At 36.1% G+C, this 24,670-nt stretch overlaps 1 protein-coding gene across 1 annotated transcript in view; it reads left to right on the forward strand.

Moving 5' to 3' along the window:
* The first annotated feature begins 325 nt into the window (after positions 1–325).
* Positions 326–24,670, forward strand: part of LOC121737392 (putative phosphatidate phosphatase) — a 78,144-nt gene continuing 53,799 nt past the window's right edge. The window contains exons 1-4 of the mRNA XM_042129066.1: positions 326–402; positions 10,749–10,755; positions 14,560–14,566; positions 19,920–20,071. Of these exons, the coding sequence (XP_041985000.1) occupies positions 326–402; positions 10,749–10,755; positions 14,560–14,566; positions 19,920–20,071 (243 nt within the window). The remainder of the gene's footprint in view (positions 403–10,748; positions 10,756–14,559; positions 14,567–19,919; positions 20,072–24,670) is intronic.

Below are 24,670 nucleotides of genomic sequence, written 5' to 3' on the forward strand. Positions count from 1 at the left end.
AGGCTACTGTATATTATTTATACTACGACAATAACACATGAATGATATTAAATATTCATAGAAAAATACCAATTGTTTATCGATACAATCTAATACATTTCTAATACAGTACGGCACGCTATGCATACGTGATGAGTGCTAGTACCAGCTACGTGAGTCGTGACGGACGAGTCGTGATAGAACAGTTTATCTTCATCAAGTTCTGTTTAACCGACTGCAACTGTAATAAATGCCACCCACAACGATTTCGGTGACTGGCCGGCTTCATTGGACCGGGGTAAGCAGGAGTGATATCTCTTGCTTTACTTTCATCCAAGATCCAAGGATGGATGACCGACACGACTGGCGAGAGATCAGGCACAAGACCGGCCGACAAGACAAGAGCGGCATGCACATCATACGGCATGCCCATCCGACGCATGGATCATCTCTCTTGTCAGACAATCAGGTGATCTGCATTGTCCTAACGCAAAACTTAGAAACTATATTTTTGCACAGTGCGAAGTAGAAAATATGTGAAAACAACACTGAAAAACATTCTAAATACAAATCTGAATATTCTAGAGACAAAATCAGTCAAATTTAAATTGCCTATTTCTTCGTTAAAGAAACCCTTACCATGCTATGCGTTAAAAATATTACTCTCGCCACATTACTTAAACATCCTTAGCGAATGTTTCATAGAAATGCGAATTAACTTTTTTAATAGTATCGATTAAACAATGGTTTTCATTTCCTGGGAGTAATTCGATTATGTTTTTATCGTATCGATTAGCCATCGAGTCATTTTCCTCGGAACCGTGAGTCGGAAAATTATCGCTGTGCAAGCGATAGCGATTAACTAGTTACTAGCGGTTTATTATAGCTTCGCGTATATTGTGATGGGGCGCAAGTCCCGCGCAACGGAGCGGGCTGCATTTGCCATAAAAATTCTATAAAATGCGACTAGCCCTGCTGAGATCCGTCATAATGTGCGCTTAGCTACTACGCTATTCGACTTTTTGAAGTGAACATTTCTTTTAATGGCGTTTTTCACTCTTTAGAATGGCCAATCGGTCAAAAATGTTAAACTTGAATCATGGACACGTGACTTTATATTAAATTCGTAAGACTTGGTAGTTGGTGCAGGTCGCGGCGGCGTAGAATAGAAAGAAATACTTCTATCTCTCTTTCTATGAATAGATAATAACATTCTTCGGTAAATTACTTTAGTGCGTTGGTTAGCATTTAGTGTATCACGACTGCAGTACCAATACCAAGTTATACCAAAACAGAGTATAGTATTGGACATCGGTAAAAGTATAAAACACACACTCGTAGATATAAATCTTATCTTTTACAATCCAAACGTTTCGAAAAGATCCCTCTAATGAGGGCTTACACGTAGAGCTTGGAAGTGATAGATATACCCTGATGAAAAATAGCAGATTTGGCGTTTTGGTTACGATCCATTGATCACACCAACTGAGTGATCACACCAGTGACACCAAACGCCTAGAAGAAAATCCCAATAATGATTTTAACTTGCACTCAGAAATTGCCGGCAGAAGTGAAAACCTGAACATACTGAAATAGGGAGAGATATTACTTACAAGATGACTCCCGCAACTCCGTTGCGCCAAAATTGCGTTAACTCCCGGGACTCAAAATGTCTGCACACAAAATTTCATAAAAATCGGTTCATCTGTTGAAGCGTGGAAAGGTAATCACTAATCAGTAATCACTAATCAAACAGATATACTTTCGCATTAATAATATTAGCAAGGATTCTCGTACGACGCGGCGATCTACTCTGCCTCTAAGTCCTTACTCTCCCTCCGTCTTACGTACTTTCGATCAGATCACATGTTCTTATCGAGTTTAACATTAAAACCCATCATAAAAGTTCACAACGTCGCTAAAAAGTTTTCACTTCAAAATCGAATGCCGATTGCCGCCTCTACGAAATATGAAGCAACACTCTATGGATGTCTCTCAGAGTTTTTACTGTTTGAGATTTACGATTTTTTTATTGCGGCGTCAAAGGAAATGTTAAAATTTAAATTAACCGTTTTATAGTTTTCACATATTGTTAGAGAACGCGACAATATGTATGTCCGTATGTCACTATCTTGATTTGGGATATAATAAAAAAGCTGTAAACTCTTAACACTATGTAAAGTGTGTTACGAAATGTGAACTGCATTTTCGGAGAAAAAAAATTGATGTTGCCTGCTACTGTACATTTTTTTCGGGATAAATACGATCTTGTGCTCTTTCCTGGGGCTCGAAGTTACTATTTACCAAGTTTCATCAAAATAGTTACAGAGGTTTGAGCGTAAAGAGAACAACAGGTAGATAGACCATTGCGTTTATAATATAAGGTATAGAATACTCAATTCTTTTTTTTATTAATCGAAATAGGAGTACGTATCTCTGGCGACTGTACGTTTAATGTGTGGTAATATGGCATAATCTCCTGTCATAAAATCTGTATCCTCATGAGATGGCCCATAAAACATCTAAATCCTATGTAGGTAAATATTTCATAGAAGAGATTACAAAACAAAGCTATCTGAAATCGTCAGTGATAACAGCAACGAGAAATAATAGAGGCTTGTGATGGAATATAAGAGGGCTTTGTTCATAATAATATTATGTTGGTCCTGCAGCCTGCTACACGCATTTAAACGATAAAACTGCATTATAGTTCTTTCGCAGAGTTATTATGACAGTAACAGGGCTGTCCAGTGCCAACTATAGGCTTAATAACTACTTATATTCTCAAGAAATTACAAGCCTCTAATGTCAAACACGTATATATATATATATATATTTTATATAGACAACACAAAAAATCTTCATTTTGACGTATAAGACGAAATATTATATTACTTTGCTGTTCAGAACTCGATCGAATCTGCAATTATATTGGTTTTTATTTAAAAAAAATTACTGAGCTGAGACATCTTTCAATCTTCATAATGGCAGAGACGATTGAAACACGCAACCATACAATCTTTCTCTTGTACCCTCTGTCCGCCTTATTACTCATTATCGCTTGACGTCGGCACGATTGTACATTAATTGTTCCTAATTAGGTATCGTCAGTTCGTGCTGTCCCTTCTGATCATGATGGTTTGTACTTAGTCATTAATCATTGGAACGTCGTTTTAATTTAAATATGTAATTCATCCTTTATACCAGCAAGCTAAGCATGAGCACTGTGTGAGTTAAATACTTTTTGAGGGTTAGAAAAAAAATCTATGATGACAGGTGTCGTTAAATAATTCTATTTAGGTTTCTGTTCATCAAAAAAATTTGATGAACATTGGATCACAATATTAATAATTAATTTGTGTATCAAAAGTAATTTCATATATCTACGGACCCTTTAAGTCTGTAGATATATGAAATTACTTTTGATACACGAAGTGCCTTGAATCGCACTTGGTTATACCTTGGTTATATGATATTAAAATAACTAGAAACAGAGATACATTCGGCACTATTGTTTAATTTTGGATTCAGACGCTCCACTTGAAGTAAAATATGCCAAATAAAAGAGTGGGGCCGAAAAAATTACAGATCAGCGGGGCAAAAATGGTCACATTTAGCAATTCCTCTCAATCAATTCAGCAAATGAATTGTCAAAACTGTCAAACCGACATGACAAATGTCAAATAAGTACGAATTACTACACATGAATTGCAAGCAAACTTGCATTTTGCGATTTTAAAAAAATGAATCATATTATGATTCATAATATGATTCTCCAAAGCGACAAAAATGCAGTTGCAATGAAAGCGTAAATGCAGTTTCGTATCTGTCACATCTTAGATCTTCGTTTAGTATTGTGACGTGACAATAATTACTGTCACCTTGTTCCGAAGGCGAAGGTTTACTATAGCTCTCGAACATTCCCTCAAGGTTCTGGGAAAAGTAGAAACAGATACACTACGTAAAGTCACCAATGCTTTAGTAATTTTAACTATATAAATCATAATTAATGTCGTCTACAATATTCAGTGACTAAAAATTGTCTGAATAGTACTAAAATACTTGGGTGGGGACCGTACATATTTCAGGGATTAAAACTATGATGATATTTTAATGAATAACTTGTCACAAAATACCTCTACAATCAATTTCATAACAATTCTGCTGTTTAGACCCGACAGGTTACACTTAGAGAAAAGCACTTTTAATATGGTTTTTCAGTGCTTTCGTTTGCATAAACAACATCTCTTTTTTCCACGATAAGCCTAAATTCCCAGTGGTCTACTTACTCTATGCCAAACATGCCAAACATTAAAATCGGTTCAGAGGCCGTAGCCAAAGTCCCTTTCGTTAAAAACGATGACGAAATTCGTTATCAAAATGTATGGGATTTGAACTTGATTTGAAATTTGACATTAGTCTTCGAAAGCGAAATGTCATTTAGCGATGACTTATGTCAAAACGCATACATTTTGATAACGAATTTCGTCATCGTTTTTAACGTAAGATACTTTGTCTAACGGGGCAGTTCTTCCACAGTATTAGACAAAAACAAACCTACATCATATCAGTATGTAACATAACATTACCTTATCACAGTCGATATGTGTTCTACTTTCGAGGTTTTTGCCACCATAATCGGCTACCGTGTAAGTTCTATTTATTTCACGCATGACTGGTATTTATACTTCCTACAGTCCATGCTGCCTTAGTACTTTCATATCACATTCTAGCAATAAATAGTTACATTGCACAATGTAGGTAAGTACTATCAGAAATGTTGATTCCTAGGCAGAATGGCGGACTTAATCGACGGAGAGCTGGCAACCAAGTCGGTTATGTGGCTTCAGCTGTATTCAAAACTCCGTTAGCTACTTCCCTGAACAACCTTTTCTGATAATCTGCGTGCTGGTAGGCCGTGGGCGGTGGGTGTGGACTGTTATAGTGGGGTGGGGAAAAACAAAAAACTTCGGATCCCTTTTGACGAAAAATGCGTTAACGTAGGTTAGAATGAAATTTTGCACACTTATAGTTTATGTGGTGAAGGAGTGCATCGAGCTAATATTATTTTGAAATTATGCTTTTATCATACTTTTTTTAACATTACACACACTAAGTACAATGTGCATACTACCATATTTTTGAATGACAAGCCTATACATACGAATTATACTCTTTTGTTTATGGTGGACAAATTAAAAATGGATTGTTGTTTTTGTTGTCTGTTGTCAAATTAAAAATGGATCGTTGTTTTTTTATTACTTAAATCTGAAATAGTCAATAATTTAAACGGACAAGCCAAAAGAAGATAATTAAATTTAAGGTCGAATTTTGACCATTGGGCGATCTCTTAATAAGAGTAGAGACATACTTATAAGTTATAACTTAACTTATAGAGACATAAGTATGTCTCTACTCTCCGCCCACATTCAGAAAACAAGTGCCTGTTTTATGTGCATACATAGTATTTAGAAAGATAAAACCGACTTCAAAATTGTACCGATTTTGATGAAACTTGCAGTATTCCCTAAGTTGAACAATACCTACTGGGCGATTCCATTATCGCGGGTGCAACATTTTGACGCACTTAAAGCGTCCTACTGACAAAATAAATCACATTTATTAATAAATTATCTTTTGAAGGGATACATTTTAACTAGTTCAATCATAAATTGTAAATGAAAACTAAAATTAAATCTAAGAAAAGCCACAAAACATGTTTGAAGTGCTATCGCGGGTGCAACCAAATTGGTCCTCTATTAAGAACTCGGACGAGTTCATTTGAGAATACTGCTAATTGTGGAACTTTTAGTAATTTATTAACCCATATTTCAAAAGTGTATAAGACAAAGAAATGATTTAACTAGATACAATTAATTTAAGTAATTAGTACTAGGAATTATTAACAATTTTCCTGATCGCGGGTGCAACATTAGAATATCGCGGGTGCAACGAGTCTAAAGAAATCGAATTTATTCATAAGTCTGCGACTAATTTCTACATTTTTGATATGCAATACATAATATTATTAGTAAATTGTAATAATACTATTTAAAATTTCATTATTTTTTAATTATCAGTCATTTATCGATCTGAGAAAAGAAATCATCTAAATCACTAAAAACAATTAAATAATGTAACTTACGCAAACCTTTTTCGATGTATTGTTATAAAACCGAACTATAGCACACCTTTAATTCAAAATTAATATTTATAATTTAAAAGAATATGGGCGAATTTTAAGTAAAAATATTTTTTCAAAGAAAAATATTAAATATTTATGATGTTTCCTGTCATTTGTAGCATTTCTTCTAAAATATTTAAAAATAAAAGAATATAAATCATCATTTTGAAACATCTGTTAAGTAATACATGAAATATTTCGAAAAATATAAAACACGATGTGACTCCATTCAATTTTTTATAAATATTGTAATTACATGTAAAATAATAACAAATATAATCTAACGTTATTGTTTACCTTAATAATATGAAATAAGACGAAAATCACTAGAATAGTCAAAAAATAATATATTGCATTTCCAATTGTACTGCTTCGATCGCGGGCGCAACCACTTTAAAGGTTCTGTTTTTTTATTAAAAATAATAAAATAGTTTGTTACAATGATTAATTCTAATTTCTCCCACATTTCTCCTTACTTTCACAAAGTTTTAAATTATTAACAACATATTTTAGCGAGAAAACTAAACTTTTGTACCTTTTTTATCGCGGGTGCAACCACGGCAATTTTCCTTTAATAATGTTTGAAAACTATTTCAAAATTGTTGTTTTTTTTGCAACGAAATAGAAACTTATATTATAACAGTCAATATTATGTAATGAAATTCAACTTCGAGCTAGTGATTTAGATTAAAAATGATCATGTGTGGCATAAGCAGTTTTTCTCGCGCCGTTAGATGATATCACTTCAAAATGCTCTAAATCATTCAAATTACAATTTTTACTCATAAAAGTTCTTTTGCTAGTAAATATACATCTTTTTATTTATAATTCAATAAAAAAATTTAACAAATGCTATACTTTAAAAATTCGTGTTGAGGGTCGTCTCTAGCGGAATCGCCCTACTACAACTAAAAAAAGAATCACTCAACTCGGACTTGTAGTTCCGGAGATATGCGAACACAAACATAAAACATACATATCATATTATTGGGCACATTTGTTCAGACGCTGATATACAGGGTGTAACAAAAATAAGTGATAATACTTTAGGGTGTGTACGTGTTCCTTGTAGAGAGTTCACTGTGAAAGTAGCAGCGCTGAAAGACCAAAAATTTTTTTCACTTTTGTATGGGGAAACTCGTGACGCTCGGGCCCTTGCCCATACAAAAGTGAAAAATTTTTTTCGTCTTTCAGAGCTGCTACTTTCACAGTTAACTCTCTACAAGGAACACGTACACACCCTAAAGTATTATCACTTATTTTTGTTACACCCTGTAGAATAACATATTATATTATACGATTTACGAAAACTGGTCAGTTCTGGAAATATTACATACATACGGGTCGAATTGATAACCTACTTTTTTGAAGTCGGTTAAAAAACAAAAAGGCCATTCTGAACGTTGGGTCATGATGGATAACCATGATTGCCATAACGAAGAAGTTAAGAACATTAAATTCACATTCCATCTTCATTATTACTGACAGAATAAATATTTTGGAAGCGCTTAAGGCGTATGCACATTAAAGTGACAGATCTGACAAATGTCCGCTGTCGTCAAAATATTTCGCGATTGAAGAAATACAAAGGTGCGTCATATTGGGAGCGGCGCAAACGAGCGATTTTTGTGCGAGTTAAAATTATTTATTCACAACAAGATGACGCCCGCAACTCCGTTGCGCCAAAACTCGTTTACCACGTGGAAACCGTATATTTTCCGGGACAAATGTATCCTATGTCCTTTCCCGGGAGTCAAAGTATCTCCATGCCAAATTTCAGCAAAATCGGTTCAGCAGTTTGGACTTGAAGAGGTAACAGACAGACAGACAGACACAGACAGACAGACGGACGGACAGACAGACATACACACTTTCGCATTTATAATATTAGTATGGAAGTATGGATATTGTATTTGTGTAGTATTAGTAAACTTATGTATTAGTCCAGATACTGCGTCTAGAAACCATCTAAGCATGTCGACATGGGTTATTTCTTAATTAATGTATTATCTAACTATAACATAATAATAATAATTTAGTACTACTGTGCTCCTTCAACAATTGCATTTTGAAGCTATTATGTTAAAAAATTTTAGTCCTATCGCAAAATTCGCAAACAAACGCGCATTAGAAATTATTCACCAAAATGCAGAAAAAATAATGTCGTCGTCGTTTCAGCGCGGTTCTTGCCGCGGTTGGTCGCTCCTTTGCGCAATTCCAAATACACGAATATATATTTTTAGTGTGTGCTGAAAATATTTTCCTGATCGTCAAAAGAAATCGGCTTCCTGTGATCTTTTCTTTCTTTTTTGGTCATTAGTGTTTTATTTTGTTTTGAGGTGTTATGAGTTATGACTGATGGCGTTGTATTATATCAGTGACTGGTCCTTTTTAAATGTCAGAGCACAATGCATTGTCCTCGCGAATAAATGAGGATTATTTATTTGCATTCTTTTAAGAGTGGGTAGGCGTTGTATACTGAATTGATTGTGCTACAGTCGTATACAAAATGAGTTCTTTTTTTGAACAGTTTGATACTTTTTGTAATAGAGTCGCAAGGTCGTTCTTTTAAAAAGGAGCACACTCTCTTCTTAAAGGTTTGCTGGTCAAATAGTTCCTAAAAGCCGCTGGTAACTTTACCAAAGTTGTTGTTTTAGTTGTGTGTGTTGTTTTTCCAAACTTGGCTGAGTCTTGTAGTCTATGTGTATAAAGAAGGCAATATTTAAAACTTACGCGCCTCTTCACGTCGGGTTTTTTCTGGGATGCCTCTTCCATGATTGTACAATCGGTGCCAAACATCGGCAACTTATAAGTTACTAGATGACGCTAAATTTCATTTATCGCGCGGAAACCCTACATTTTTCAGAGGTAAAAAGTATCCTATGTCCTTTCCCGGGACTCAAAGTATCTCCATACCCAGTAAAATCGGTTCAGTGGTTTGGGCGTGAAGAGGTAACAGACAGACAGACAGCAGACGCGCTTTCACATATATTAGTAATTAAGTATAAGTATGGATACGCTAACACGTTTGTGGTCGCTGTATTTGTCCATCATAGGCAAACACTAAACTGACTGATACCCGTCGAATGTGTAGACTCACTAGTACACTAGAATAATGTGACATATTGTTGGTTAGGTCATAGGTTTGAAAGGAAATAAGAATAAGTATGTATGGAAATTGAAAACACAGTAAACTTCGTAAGGCGCTCAGTAGCTGTCAGTCAGTTTAGACTATTGTGAACACAGCCTTTGTGTCCCCACAAGATGCTTAGCCACTACATTCTAAGTTATTTTACCCTTGTTTCTATGATTCTGAGCCTTACGTCTTTGACATAGAGGTCTCAATACGTAGGCTTCACTCATTGTTTAATTTATGTTAATTTCCTCTGGCGCCTGCTCGCACTTGGTCCGCCTAAGACCTAAGTTGACTTGTTTTAAGGTTGGGTAATGAGAATCAGTGGAATATGTTTGAGTGTTAAGTTGGAACTTGACACACAGTTTAAATTGTATGGTAGAGTAACTCAGCCGTTATTGCTGGCGACGTGATACAGCATCGTTTTGCCACTTATCTAAAAACACGAATATTATATATTGTGCTTGCGCCCAATTCGGGCTATCTAGTATGACGATGGGTATTGTACATTAATTGGCCTACACGGGCTTTAACATTATTAATAATAAAATTTAAATAAAATAATTAAGGGCCCCCATATAAAAAAAACAATTTTTGCATATTTTTGCTCTATAATGGTACGGAAGCGGAACCCTTCGTTCGCGAGTCCAACTGGCACTTGGCCGACTTTTTTAAATTTTGCATAAGTTTTACCATTTTTACCAGGCACTTGTTTGAAAAAACTACATGCAATAATAGGATTTTCTGTAGTATGAACTCTTATAGTGCCAAGATCTTACTTACTAAATAAAACATACTCCTTATTTTTTATATGTCCTTAATAAAACATCAGATTGATTACCATGTTTCTTGTTTAACCTTCTCGGTTAATTTTTGTTCCACAATACAAATAATATAATGTTGTATGTTACCAGTGAGCTCGCAGGAGCGGGGTCGATGTGCAGCGACTGCATTAAATGTCCAACGGGGGAGTATTACGTGTGGGGAGTGAGGATAGAGAGCGGACTCTATCAACTATTGGAATTAAGCTAGCGGAGAGATAACTTTAGGGATAACTGATAACCATCGCCGATGGAGTTCTATTCTGTTTTAATTCAATATTAACAAGGCTAGTTCGCGACAATAAGCGAATAATATTCTCATTATCGTCAAAACACATTTTCTTAGATTTTTAGACAAACTAAAACAATTTTGACAATGTGAAAGGCATCATGTACTTTCAGAGAACATTCGCCGAAATTTATTCTGAATTAAAAAAAAAAGAGTTTTTTGACAATGAACTGAAATTGTACGAGAATTGGGTACTTTAAATTAAGGCACTGAAAAGCTATCGAGCTTAAGCTACATATATAACTCCTCTGGAATTGCGACTTTGTTGATGGAAAGGCCCTCGCGGCCATGATAAGTAAACATGATGATGGCCACCATAATGGGGATTGTCCATTTTTTTTTAATTTTGCTCATTACAAAAACATTTCGAGGAATAAGGTCAGTGATCGTTTTTCTGTATATAAACGAAAAAAATACCCATTAGTTACTTATATTTTTGAACAAATACGTTTAACCTTTGTTTGACCTTCAATGGCGTTAAATTAGCAATAAATTCGACCAACATTACGTTTCGAACTTTTGGTAAGCTTCTGGTATCAGCTTTCACATAATGGGACTTGCATTTGACGAACCAGCCATTATAAATAAGATTGAAAGGAAATTAAAAACATATGCAGAGGTCAATTGGTGGCCGATGATGACGTCAGAGCGAAACTTTAAAAATTTATTGAGAAAAAACTAGCCAATGAATTTCAAAATTATTTAATTTATATTCTTAAAATACCCTATTTTAACGAAAAAAAATATAAAAAGTACATGTGATTTTTTTTGGACAATGCCCATTGTGAAGCTTTCCGATACACAATAACTCGATAAAAATTAAAAGCAGCATTATGATTATGCAACTACGTGTTTTTTTCGTTGTACAAGAGTTAATCTTGCCCGCTGTAAGCAGTGTAAGCCTTTTCCAGCTACGTGCATTAGCACTGAAATCTATATATTAATACGTGACGAAAAATATTAATACACGTGACAAAAAATAAAAATATTAATACGTCCTTTTTGACGAAAAATGGGGAAACGTAGGTGAATGAAATTTTGCACAGTTATAGTTTATATGGTGAAGGAGTGCATCGAGCTAATATTATTTTGAAATTTTGTTTTTATCATAGGTACATTTTTTTAACAAAAAAAAACATTACACACACTACAACACACACACTAGGAAAAATGACAGATTTTTGAGTGAAAAGCCTATACATACGAATTATACTCTTTTATTTATGGTTGAAGTCTGTTGACAACAAGGTGACAAATTGAAAATGGATTATAGTTTTTTTTATTGAATCTTAGATAATATTAGACAATGCTTACACGGCCAGTCTGAGATCAGTTGAGTCCCAGAGACAAGAGTTGAAAAAAATATGATAAAGTCAATATTTTTTACAAAATATAGATAGTAGTCCCAATGTCGTAGAAACTAAGGTCGAATTTCGACCATTGGGCGATCTCTAGTATATTTTATAGTTTACCATCTTTGGCAATGAACAAATGAAAATTAAACATGGAGCCTTACAAACTCTATCGTTTATACACGTAATAACCCCTACTAACAGTGGGGCCATTGATGCGGCTATCGTCGTTTTGGGCCGCCATCGCCAGCAGCCGACACAACACGATGCCATTATTGTTCCCGATGCTACATTACACTCGTATTACCATGTTGCGAGTGTACAAACAATCATCATCATCATCATCCATGAATATGTCAAATTGTGACTATGGAAGTTAAATTTTGTATAATGTAAAGTCGTCGTGAAAGACGTCAATTTTTTCCACTTTTAAATGGTTAATTTTGAAGAACGTTATTATTTTTACCCTAAAAATTTTTTGTTGTGGCCCGTGACACCAAGGCCAAGACATGTTTTTTTTTTTATTATTAATTTCTCATCCCCCCTAACGGTGTCAGGGCTTGTTGTTAACATTTAGGTTGTGTATGCAACATAACAATAAATTTACATTAAATATTAAATACATTACATTCAAATATTAAACTTATAAAAATATTCCAATTAAAATAAATAACGATTAATGATTAACAATTCAAATAAATAGCATTCTGATTAAAATAATTATAAATGTCAAAATTAAAAACAATAAAAATACAGCACAACATTTAACTACCCTATTATCACAGCTTAAGAATCACAATAACATACTCGAATTTCTCTTATTAGTATCACACACTATTCTCTTGCAAAAAGAGAGAAACAAATCCCTCTTTTTCCCCCCCAGGATGGCAGGCAGATTCTCACCCGTCACCGATGTGCCCAATCTTTGCTCAATATCATATCTATTGCTAGCAAAAATTGGACACTCGAATAACAGGTGAGGAACCGTCTCCTCAACTCCTGGCTGACACAGGCAGGACGGATCCTCCTTCAACTTGAATCTGTACAAGTAGAAGGCGAATCCGCCGTGTCCAGTCAGAATCTGTGTGGTGTGATATGTGATGTCTATCTTTTTGACTATCTTGTATGCAGCAGCAGCGCTTGGGAAAAAGAGCTTCGTGACTCCGGCCGTCCCACCTAATTCGTATCTCCTGTCCCATTCCTCAATCGTATCCTTTCTCAAGATACGCTCGACGAATGAAACAGGACACAGATCATAGTCAGGTTTGGCCAAGACATGTTTGTGGCCCGTATGAAAAAAAAAATGTTGGGACCACGGCCTTAAACGCTTCTAGTTATCTATTTGAAACAGTTGGAATACAGTCATAATCTAAATCATAATAAGTTTTTTTTCGCCAAAATTCCACCTACGTCTTGCGCCCACTGCTGCCAAAATATAAAATGATGTCATACAATGGACAAGGTATCCTTTTGGTTTTGTGAACAGTTATAATAAATTGTATACTATAAATCTAACCTAAAAGCTAGATAGCTGACAATTTATTCTAAGATTGAACAAAAAAGGTGATAAGAAGTATTTGATAGTTTATTGACTATTCCAGTATTATTCAACCTGTGGGTTGTGACCCCCTGGTGGGTCGCGACTCGCGAAGCTTCTGTAGGAGGAACGCCGGAGGTCGAAAGAAGAATTTCAGTAAACAACTATTTTAAATATTTGATGTGTTAAGCATGAGAATTAAAACAAAACGATATGATTAAAACAAAACGATACAATTCAATGATACATGATATATGAAGGAGGTTTCATCATAAAAAAAGTTTTTTTCCATTCAATTCAATTACTTTATTTGCAAAATGTGTGTTAGTAAAGATGTTAGTAAAGAGGTTGAAAAACACTGGACTATTCGAATGTTATTAACCTTGTCTTATGTGGGCACAAAAAAGAAATCAATTGTTGATTGTAATTTGTATCCAATTATATGCGGCCTCTTCACGTTTGTCCAACACAACTCACAAGCGATTATAAAATACTAAATGTCGCCCGCAACTTCGTTGCGCCAAAATTCGTTTGTCACGCGGGAACCGTACATTTTTCCGGGACAAAAAGTATCCTATGTCCTGTCCCGGGACCAAACCAAATTTGAGCAAAACCGGTTCAGCGGTTTGGGCATGAAGAGGTAACAGACAGACAGACACACTTTCGCATTCATAATATTAGTATAGTAAGTATAGTATGGATGTGCAAAGTTCATATTCGTCTATCATGGTCGTCGATTGTGATGCTATAGTCTTCATCTTCATGGTAGCACCTCCATCGTGGGTATCGCAGACACAATAGATTTCCAATTGTTATGCGGCAGACGGCTGCCGCTTGGCGATTGATGGGTTAGTTGACTTGCAATCATGGCGGAAATCATGGTTATCCAACATGGCCCAATTTCAATATGACACCACCTTGACGATTATTAAGGGTTTCAAGTTATATTTGAAGATATTAGTGGAAGGAGCAGGTAAGTAACAATTAAAAAATTGCCGTTTTTTCATAAATGGAGGCTTTAGGATCAGGAAAATATTAGTTATCTGGTTCTTTCACTCACGTCTTTATTTAACAACTAATACGGTTATTGGACTTATTGGCTATCCAACATGGTTATTTTAACGTTAATGTCATTGCACCTTTAAAATATTAATCCAATTAATATTATCAAAATCGGAATTCAAATGTTAATTCAACGTCGTTTCTATCTATCATCTATTACCGCATATCTACTAAACCACTATACTAAAAGGGCTTTTTAAACTTTCTCGCTGTAACTCAATGTCAATGACTCTAAGGGCAAGTACTGAAAACCTCACACGTGCTAGTGTGGTACTAAATTAGACTTTATGTTAATGGAGTAGAGTCGTTAATAGAGAGACGGGTAACTGTTTAACTTGGCTTAAATATTATCGGTTGTTTTGATCGCACCATTTTAGTCCTTTACGTAATAGTTCTTATCATTACATCAGAGTGGATGAATTGCTGAGCCTTTTCCGTGTTCATGAGCTTGGAAAATCAAGGTGGTCTGACCTCCCCCCATCTTTTAAAATAATAATAGCTCCCACACCGGTTTCGGTGACGGTGGCCGGTTTCATTGGAACCAGGCCAGTTACGCAGGAGTAATTTTATAGTGACCAAGTGTGTGCGCAGTACACAAGAGCACCTTCCTTTCACTTCTCATAACCTAGTGGGACGGAAGACCGACACGACTGGCGAGAGATCAGGCGCAGGACCGGCTTTTTACATGCCCATCCGACGCATGGATCATCTTACTAGTCAGACAATCAGGTGATCAGCCTGCATTGTCCTAACCAAACTTTGAAATATGTTTCCAACATGTTTCCAACGCAGGAATCGAACCCACGACCTCCGAGTCAAGAGCCACACTCTCAACCACTGGACCACGGAGGCGTTTTAATCTTATGAATTTTCTATCAAGTCACGTGTTTTCTATCAAGCCACGCAAATTCGTGGCATCAACTCCAAACACACTGTTCAATTTATGAACAGCATTGGATTGGGGACAGTAGGTACTCTTATGCAAAGGAGTCACAGTAGATCCTCAAGGGTCGCAGTGACGTCAGGACTACAACGACCTGCCTTCGGAAAAAAAATCGTAATAAAAACAGTAACACTTTTTCGGGTGTCGGACTCATCTACCGAAATAATCGAATTAAAAACAGTAGAGGGCTTCCGAGAAATTCGATACTGAATGTTTAAACTTCGAACATAATACTTTATGACATACAGGTTAAAAAGTTAAGGGGTAGCTTTCTCCAGATTGACAGCTTGGAGGAAAAAACAAAACTTGATCCAGCTGAGAAGAGGCCGAGTCTTGAGTGCGTGCTGTTCTCCGTAAAGTAGTTAACTACGAATCAATATCGACGACCTCTGTGGCTCAGTTGGTGGGCTGTTGGTAGCTCAAGCCGGGGGTCGCGTTTTCGAATCCCGCCGACGGAACAAAAAGTTTTTCAAAGTTCCTGGATCATGGACGTGTATTAAATATGTGTATAATATAATATTTTTTTTAAAATATATTATGTATAGTATAAAAGTATTAAATATATTTCCGTTGTCTGGTACTCGTAACACAAGTCATTCAGGTTCTTAGCACGGGGCCAGACTGACGTGGTGTGAAGCGTCCATAGATATTATTATTATTATATGCGATATAAACAAGGGCTTTCAAAAATTGACATTGACATACAATAATTGTAGTTAATTTCCTCACGGTGAGTAGCGACTGAAACGTTTATACGTGGGAGAGCCATGCTTCGGAACAAATGGGCCGGTTCGACTGGAGAAATACCACGTTCTCACAGAAAGCCGGCGTGAAACAGCGCTTGTGCTGTGTTTCGCCGAGTGAGTGAGTTTACCGGAGGACCAATCCCCTACCCTATTCCTTTCCCTACCCTCCCCTATTCCTTTCCCATCCCTACCTTCCCCTATTCCCTTCCCTTCCCTACCCTCCCCTATTACCCTAATCCCTCTTAAAAGGCCGGCAACGCACCTGCAGCTCTTCTGATGCTGTGAGTGTCCATGGGCGACTGAAGTTGCTTTCCATCAGGTGACGCGTTTGCTCGTTTGCCCCTTATTTCATAAAAAAAAATTGTAGTTAATTTCCTCACGGTGAGTAGCGACTAAAATCGCACTCAGCACTACTCACCTTTATCTCACGGTTATAATTTATACCAATATCGATTACGGTTATGTACGAAATCAATTAGTCAAAGATTAACCGTCACTTTGATGTTGCCGTTATCGGTTAAACGAAGTTCTTATCGGTTAACCGAGGTTTAACCGCGGTTCGGCTAATTGCGCGTCGGTTCCTTTGCTGTATACGGTTTATAGATTAAATAATTTCTTACATTAAGCCTCGGTAGCAATGAAATAAATAATTATTATTTAAGTAATTATATTCAATGTTGGCGATAAAAGGTTATTTACTTAATTTATGCCTACTGTCTTACGTCAATTTTACATTTGAACTATGAAGCGCTTTTCCTGACAGAATTTCATAATGCCCAGGTGTGTGCGCAGCTTACACTAGGACTCTTTTTTCCTTTACTCTGTTAACCCAGTGTGACGGATGACCGACACTGGCGAGAGATCAGCGGGGCTAAAATGGTCACATTTAGCAATTCCTCTCGACCAATTCAGCAAATGAATTGTCAAAACTGTCAAACTGACAAATGTCAAATTAGTACAAAAGTACAGAAATTAATTGCAAGCAGAGTTGCATTTTGCAATTTTAGAAAAATGAATCATATTATGATTCTTCAAAGCGACCATTTTAGCCCCGCAGGCGCAGGACCGACTTTTTACATGCCCATTCGACGCATGGATCGTATTTCTTATAATCTTATCACATCATGATCATTAGGTCAGCCTGCGTTGTTCAAACCTTTGGGAGCAATATTTTTTTAACGCGGCAATGAATCCACGATCTCATCAGCCACGCTCCAAACCACTGGACTACGCAGTCATCCAAATGCTTTACCTAGCTTTTAGGTCTGCTAAAGGCATTTTAGGTCGGCCTGCGATCAGTCTGACCGGATAAAATCGGCTTTTCGAATATTAGGCCCTAACTCTACAAGCTTTACATAAATTATAAAGCTTGTAATAAAATTTGAGTACATAACCTGTCCACTGCTCCATTTACTAGATTAGTCGCATTAGTTACCACAGACCGAATGAAAGATAGATATGACGATGTACTTCTACCTAATCGTGGCCATTCCTGACATTTAAAGTAGCGAATTTTCGGCAATAAATTATTGTAGAGACCCAGGCTTGCCAGAAAAAGACTGAGTTCCGGTTTCTTAAACTTGACTGGAGTAAGATTATTTTGTAAATGGTTTGTTTATCTATAGTTTATTTTCTTTTATGAAGAATCTCTCCACGTTCGGGTTAGGTGGCCTTGATTGTCATCCGCATTTTCCAGACAGAGTTTCATAATGCCCAGGTGTGTGCGCAGCTTACACTAGCAGTTATAACCCAGTGTGACGGATGACTAACCTGACTGGACTGATGTTCGTAATCGCTTGTTACGTTTGATTTGTCCATCATAAGCCAGGTTTTACCACAGACTACTAAATGCTCTAAATAGCTACTACGTAAGTTCTACCAAGCTAATACGCAAGCAAAGAAGATAATTAGGTTACTATCAAGTTTTTACCTCGGCCGCGTCTGCCCCACATCTAGGCTCATTACGCAAGAGGTCATCGCTCGTGGGTGATTCACTCATCTCAATGGACGTCTGTGTGGTGTGTCACCATGGCGGTTTATGGGTTATGGGTGCAACCGTTGATGCTTAGTTTACGGTTTATTTATGAAATTAATGTTAGCACTTATAACCGCTTTAATAATTATTAACTACTTAACTTAAACTTGATGAAATGTTTGACAGAAGATGTATGGACTATTAATGTTGAGTAATCATTAAAAGTCTCTAAGTGCAGTCTGAAAATTGTATTATGCTGGAACTTGGCTTGACACGCTACCGCGTGTCTAGATAGACTACCGAAATTCCTCCCGACAACCTTTCATTTAGGCTTTGCCGTAGTCGGAAAAAACAAAACGTCTATAATATCGGGTTCTCGATGTCTATCTCCTTTCATTTTATAACTCTAAAAAATTACAACAATCGTTCTGATACGTAAACTGTAATCAGTGTCAACGATATCTCAGATCATCTGGTGATGATCCCAATCGAAGGGAGAGAATCCTATTTAAAGAAGTGTTTGTTATTTCAACCCCGGATTCATAACAGAGGGGCGCCACGTAGAGTTAGATCTGTGCTGGAAACGACACCAATCTTTGATAAAAAATTAAAATATTATATACGTGGTTCATGGTAGGTCTCATGTATATGTCCTAAAAGTGTTAGTTTTCAACCAATTTGGATATATTTTATTTCATTTCATTAAACAAAGAATGAAGATTAAAAATTATTGATGTTATATTAGAAGAATTTTAACAAATGACATACCCATGAACATACATACCTGATAAAAAGCAAAGGGGGGTTGCTAAATATTTTTTCATAACAAAGCGTACAGTATCATCATTAATTTGTCTTGTTATAACCTGTAAATTAAAACTTAGAAAGTTAATTTCAAAAATCTTACTGAATATAATGTCGGTTGCCAAAAACGCTCATGTTAATTTTATAAATTAACAGATTATGACACATAAGTAGGCTCTACAGTTTACATAGAGTAAGATAATTTTTTATAACACATCCAGTGATTCTCACTCCGCGGTGTGTACCTGGTGTTTTTTGTCAGTCCCCTGTCAGTTCTGTTCAAACAATAGTTAATTTGGCCTGAACGGGATCAGCCACTAATTTACATTCCTGTCTGATGGCGCTAGCCGCACGATTAAGTGTGAACATAATGACTTTGGTGTATTTAATGATATGATGAGATTTAAAATCTTTAATTTGAGATCCATTTAAACCCTTTTTTTGAGCCGGTCTTTCACGCTGGGCTAGTTCCTGAACTGGTGGTTTAGGCATCATGTTCCGAAATTGCTCTTCTACAGAGTTACCCATAAACAAAAACTCTTTGATATAACGTCAGGGGCATAATATGTGTGCTAAGTCTCAGACTAGATAGCCGGAACCTCCTTGATATAAAGGATTTTCGTGGTTAGATACTGCTGTCGATCCTGGCGACACAGGAGATACAGTGGTGGGAATGTGTAGTGGGCCAAAGCCCGTTTTTAGACAGCTGGAAGGACATTAGATTTGTGTGCAGTAGTTTTTGTCCCGGAAAAAATTATATGAATTACGTTAAACATAAAAAAAAGTTCTAGTGTATTTATATCTAATTATAGCTCGTTACGTGCTTACTTCCCTAGTATATTTTCCTTTCTACATTACTTTAACAGAGTAGCAAAGGGCACTGAAATGAGTCGGATAATATCTTATAATATGGATAGTCCATGCCTGACTAATAGTAACTATTTATTTGTCAGAACTTCCGACACTAGTCCAATTTAATATGAAGTTTTGTTACTAGCTTCGTGCTGCCATAGGAATCTGTAACCTGTTGCTTCGTGAACTTTTAAACCATATATTCTGTAATATAAGTCATAACTCTATATTTCTTGTTTCAGTTGGTTTCCTAATCCTGGTCTTTTACCTGTGGGGCGCGCCGTACGAGCGAGGGTTCTTCTGCGACGATGAATCACTCAAGCACCCGTACAAGGACTCGACAGTTACCAACATTATGCTGTACATCGTGGGCTTGGGACTGCCGGTTGTCACGGTAAGTGGTAATTAGAGAGCAATGGATGTGAGTTATGATGAAAGAAACATTGTATAAGGGTCGCGATATGCAACAAGAATGTGTGTGTAGCCAAAGCAAAAAGGCATAACAATTGAGGTCAAGCGGTTTTTGCATCTAAATATACTGTGGCAAATGTGGCAGTAGGATAAAGGAATTATAGGTTTCTTTTGAGACGCACTGTGACGTACGAAGATCAAGATAAGACTAACTCATCCATATTGCTGTCATTTCCTGTCAAATGGCTTTTCCAACACGTAACCAGGACCAACCACCAACATGGATTACTTAGGCCTCTCTCATTCTGTCTTGTTCATTAATACGGCCATTACAGCTTAGGTATAATCTTAGTGCGCCTTTGAATAGAAGTAACAGCCTGTGAACTAGATTCTAATCAGAGCAATCACACACAAAAGACTTCCTACGCGTCTCGCACAATGCGTTCCCAAATGACGGAGTGCGTCAGGGTGGAAAATCACGAGTATAGCTACAATTTGTATGTAACACTTCCGTAATATTCCCCTTATGGCAGCCAGGTAAGTTCACCCTACTACACACCAAGTATTATACGAAAACTTGTCTATCGGTCTATCTATTTCTCCCTATGCCATAGCCATAGGGGTAACTACACCCTACTACAAAGAATCATGCGAAAACTTCTCATCTGTCTGTCTGTCTGTCTGTCACCGTCTTTTTTGTTAACCTCTTAAGAGGATACACCAGGGGCGAGAGAAATTGAAAATAGGTATTTGAAAATGTATTGCTGTCTTACCAATCTCAAGTCTCCCACCGCGGAGCGCGATAGAGACAACACGACAAAGGTTCTAATAAAAGAACAGAAAATATTCGATTCGTTGTCTGCTGATTCCTTCTCCAAAACTTAAACGATTTAAGTACTTTTTTCATTAAGAATTGAAGCAAGGCTTGAGCTGTGTTCCTATGTTTTATTTTTTTGTATATTTTAGCCAGTTTTGTTTTCTGGGTGTTTGAACACAGAAGAAAATCTGGCAATTTTTTGGGTTTTTGGACGTTCTTATCTTTTTTTAATAATAAAATTATGAAAAAAAAAGAAACATAGGGTGTACATGCTAATAGTGGCCATAGATATTCAGGAAAAAAATCATAACTCTACCAGCATTATTCAGGGAGGAAACAGGGGACAACGTTTGTATGGAAAGACAGCGGTGTGGACTTCTCTTAACACTCCAACTGCTGAGCCGATTTTGATATGCAGATACTTTGAGTCCCGGGAAATGACTTCTGATTGTATCCATGACTTATGAATTATGATAGTATATAGTACCTATATATATAAGGTCCTGAAAAAATGATTTCAGCGCCACGAACATGCGGGTATTTTATCATCTGGTTTGTAGTATAACACGTCTTGATCCTTATCACAAAGTATGGTACCCTACAATCCTTCCACAATTTCCGGTTCTGGGTGGTCCTTCGAAATCCTTTAGAATTTCTTAAATTTTTTATGAGTTCTTCTATGTTTTACATGACTCATTGGAGTCAATGGTATTCTATCTTCTCATTAGAAAGATCCATCCATCCAGCCATCCATTTTAGGATTTGGCGTTCGGAACTGACCCATTTTTTTTATTGGCTATTTAATTCGGGCTCTAAACTCTTTATACGTTTTAACGTATCCTTACTACCAGAGAGATTATTTAATACTAAAGACTCTGAACCGTCAGATCTGGCACCTTTAATCCTCTGTATGATTATTCTCATAACTCGTAGGCGGCATACAAAAGGAACCGTTTCAAAGAAATCCCATACGAACCGTACTTAACACTCTCACACGTGATCATCGCGTCAGGAAGTGTTTGGTGTTAAATGGTGTGTCAAATATGACAGATAGGTTACACGCTATATATGGTCAATGCCATAAATGGTCATGTTTGTCAATTATTGCTGGTAAATGAAGAGTGGTTGTTATGGGTCATTGGCGATGGTTGATGTTCACACGCTATAAATTAGGCACATATCCGGTGAGGCGGTTTTTAAAAAGTGATAGAGATGATATCGTTAGTATCATAGACTTATTTATATACTGTCGTATAGACCACCTGACAACCCGAAAATGCGTGACGATTTTCGATCTGTCAATGTGTGCGTGTGCTAGTGATGTATCTTTTACTATCGATAGTATAGTCCGTTCGAGTTATTTTACCTGAGTTTCTATGAGAAATAAATAATATGCATCGTTGACAGATTTTGTATTTCAAATTAGTTATCATATATTTTATTTGGCAGAACAAAGGTGACGATTGAAAAGTAGATACACATTTTGGTGTGCGGTGATTTTTCAATCATCGGATATGTTATGACATGAGGTTCTTATAAGGGTAAATAATATAAACATTATAAAGTTACTTATTTATTAGTCAGGTAAAAGCTATCTGACAAATCAGCCCTTACATTAATAGAAATGCAAATATAATGTTGAAAGTAAACAACACACATAGTATATTATTTATTCTTAAATTAAATACATATTATAATACTTTTACACCCCCATTTCATTTTTAGATTAGTTTTATGTTATTGTTAAATATCGATAGGCATATCGATAAATTTGTGTTAAGCACTAGCGTATATGTACAAAATTTTGATGAACAATTTTTCTTCAAAAATTGTGTACCTAATTTAAGAACAATAGCACCTTTAGTTACGCAAAATATGGAAGTAAAAGGGAGGATTAACAATATTTTATTTGAAATAGAGAACTAAAGACAATATTAGCAAAAATAAACACATCGTAGCAATTAGGACATGAAGATTAATTACCTGTGAAATGTATATTTTTCAGGATTATTCCTATGATTTACACTGCGATCGCTCACAGAACAAGTTATTATTTTGTTGTTATATATAATAGTATTTGTTGAAAATAACAAACGATTTAAATAATAAATTGCAAATACCGAAAGGGCATAAAAACATGTGTCGAGTTGTGACGACCTGTCAAATAAAAGTGGTCACAGTTCACATTACACTACCTCTCTCTTTTCATCTTGTTATAATTCCATAAAGGATTTTCTTCTCTCTCGCACTCTTTGTTGGTCTATGCATTATAAGTTTATGGTTAGTATTGTAAAACACGTTATAAATGTACGTTCATTGACTATACAAAAAAAAATCCAAAACTAGCGGTACTACAGAACCCTATATTGCGCGTGGCCCGACACACACTTGGCCGGCTTTTATATAACTTCTCTACGTTGAGCCAAGATGTAAATATGATTGATAAAGCTATCGATCATGGACAAATGTAGACGAATGGTTTCCTCTACATATTCTTAATCTCTTGAACGGGTCTATCAAAATCAAAAATATTTATTTCCAAATAAGTAAACAAAGTTAACACTTTCAGAACGTCGTGTCTTCATGAGGCCTATCACTGGTTCGGGAACTACCCCGCCGAGAAGAACCGGCGTAAGAAACTCGCACGGGGCCACCTTTTACCAAAAAGGTGGAAAATAACAATAATAGTTTAAACTAATTTACGCTAAGTATGTAAGTAAAAATATAGTACATTTAATATAGAAGCGACCTATGGTCAGTCAGCTAATTTTTCCCAAGGTGTGCTGTCATTGAGAAAATCAATTACCTTTATAATAAGCCTTAGCACACAAACAATCTTTAACAACTTTTTTAAATGTATTAATTGAAAGATTTTGGACGTCGTCTGGGGTCTATAATATATAGACTCTATATCATGGGCCAATGTAGACTGCAGGGTGAGGTAAAGCTTTTCCTGAAGCTTGGTCTCAGTCGCTCAGCGTTTAGCGACAAACTTCCGGTTGAGCTTTCGTCACGGTTCGAGCTTAGTTGAGCTTAGTTTGTCGGAAACTGCGTTATGTTCGTTTCAGTTGTAAATCTAAAGACTTTTTTGCAAAATCTTATAAAAATAAGGGCACCTCCATCCTTCACATCACGTATTTGAGGACAAGTCCATAAACTTGTACCTGCAGATACATTACTTAAGATAAGAGTGCATTGTGAATTCGTCTCAAGTCTGTAACACTTTTCTCCTTCAAGATATAACGGAGACAAATAAATTAGTATGTTTGTTTTACTCGACATCGAACTTACGTTTCTCCAATATGTTGATGTTGATGTGTGTGTGCTTTATCCATACAATATTATGATTCTTGAATGTGCATTGTGCATCTGCCTATTAAGCGTTACCTTTTACGCTTAAACCACTCGACCGATTGTGATGAAGTTTGGTATAGAGACATTTTAAGTCCCGGGAAAGAACATTAGGAAGCAGAAGCCAGGACATGTTGGATTGATAGATTTTTCTATCACTCCAGCATCTGATAAATATATTTTTTTCTGTAATTGCAATATGTTTTATAAGGAACGTCCTGTTACGTCAAAGGAAACATTTTATAGCAAAGGGAGCATCTTTAGAAATGGCTTTAATATAACATCTACGTTCGTAACTCTAAATCCAGGAAATAAAATATAAATTAAAAAAGTAGCGTTATTAAGTTTATACGGTAATAAGTTAAGTTCAGTAAAAACTGTAACAATGGAAGTCGGGATGAAATTGGACTATAA

Source organism: Aricia agestis, chromosome 20 (genome assembly GCF_905147365.1).
Source record: "Aricia agestis chromosome 20, ilAriAges1.1, whole genome shotgun sequence".
In the NCBI taxonomy this organism is placed as follows: Eukaryota; Metazoa; Arthropoda; class Insecta; order Lepidoptera; family Lycaenidae; genus Aricia; species Aricia agestis.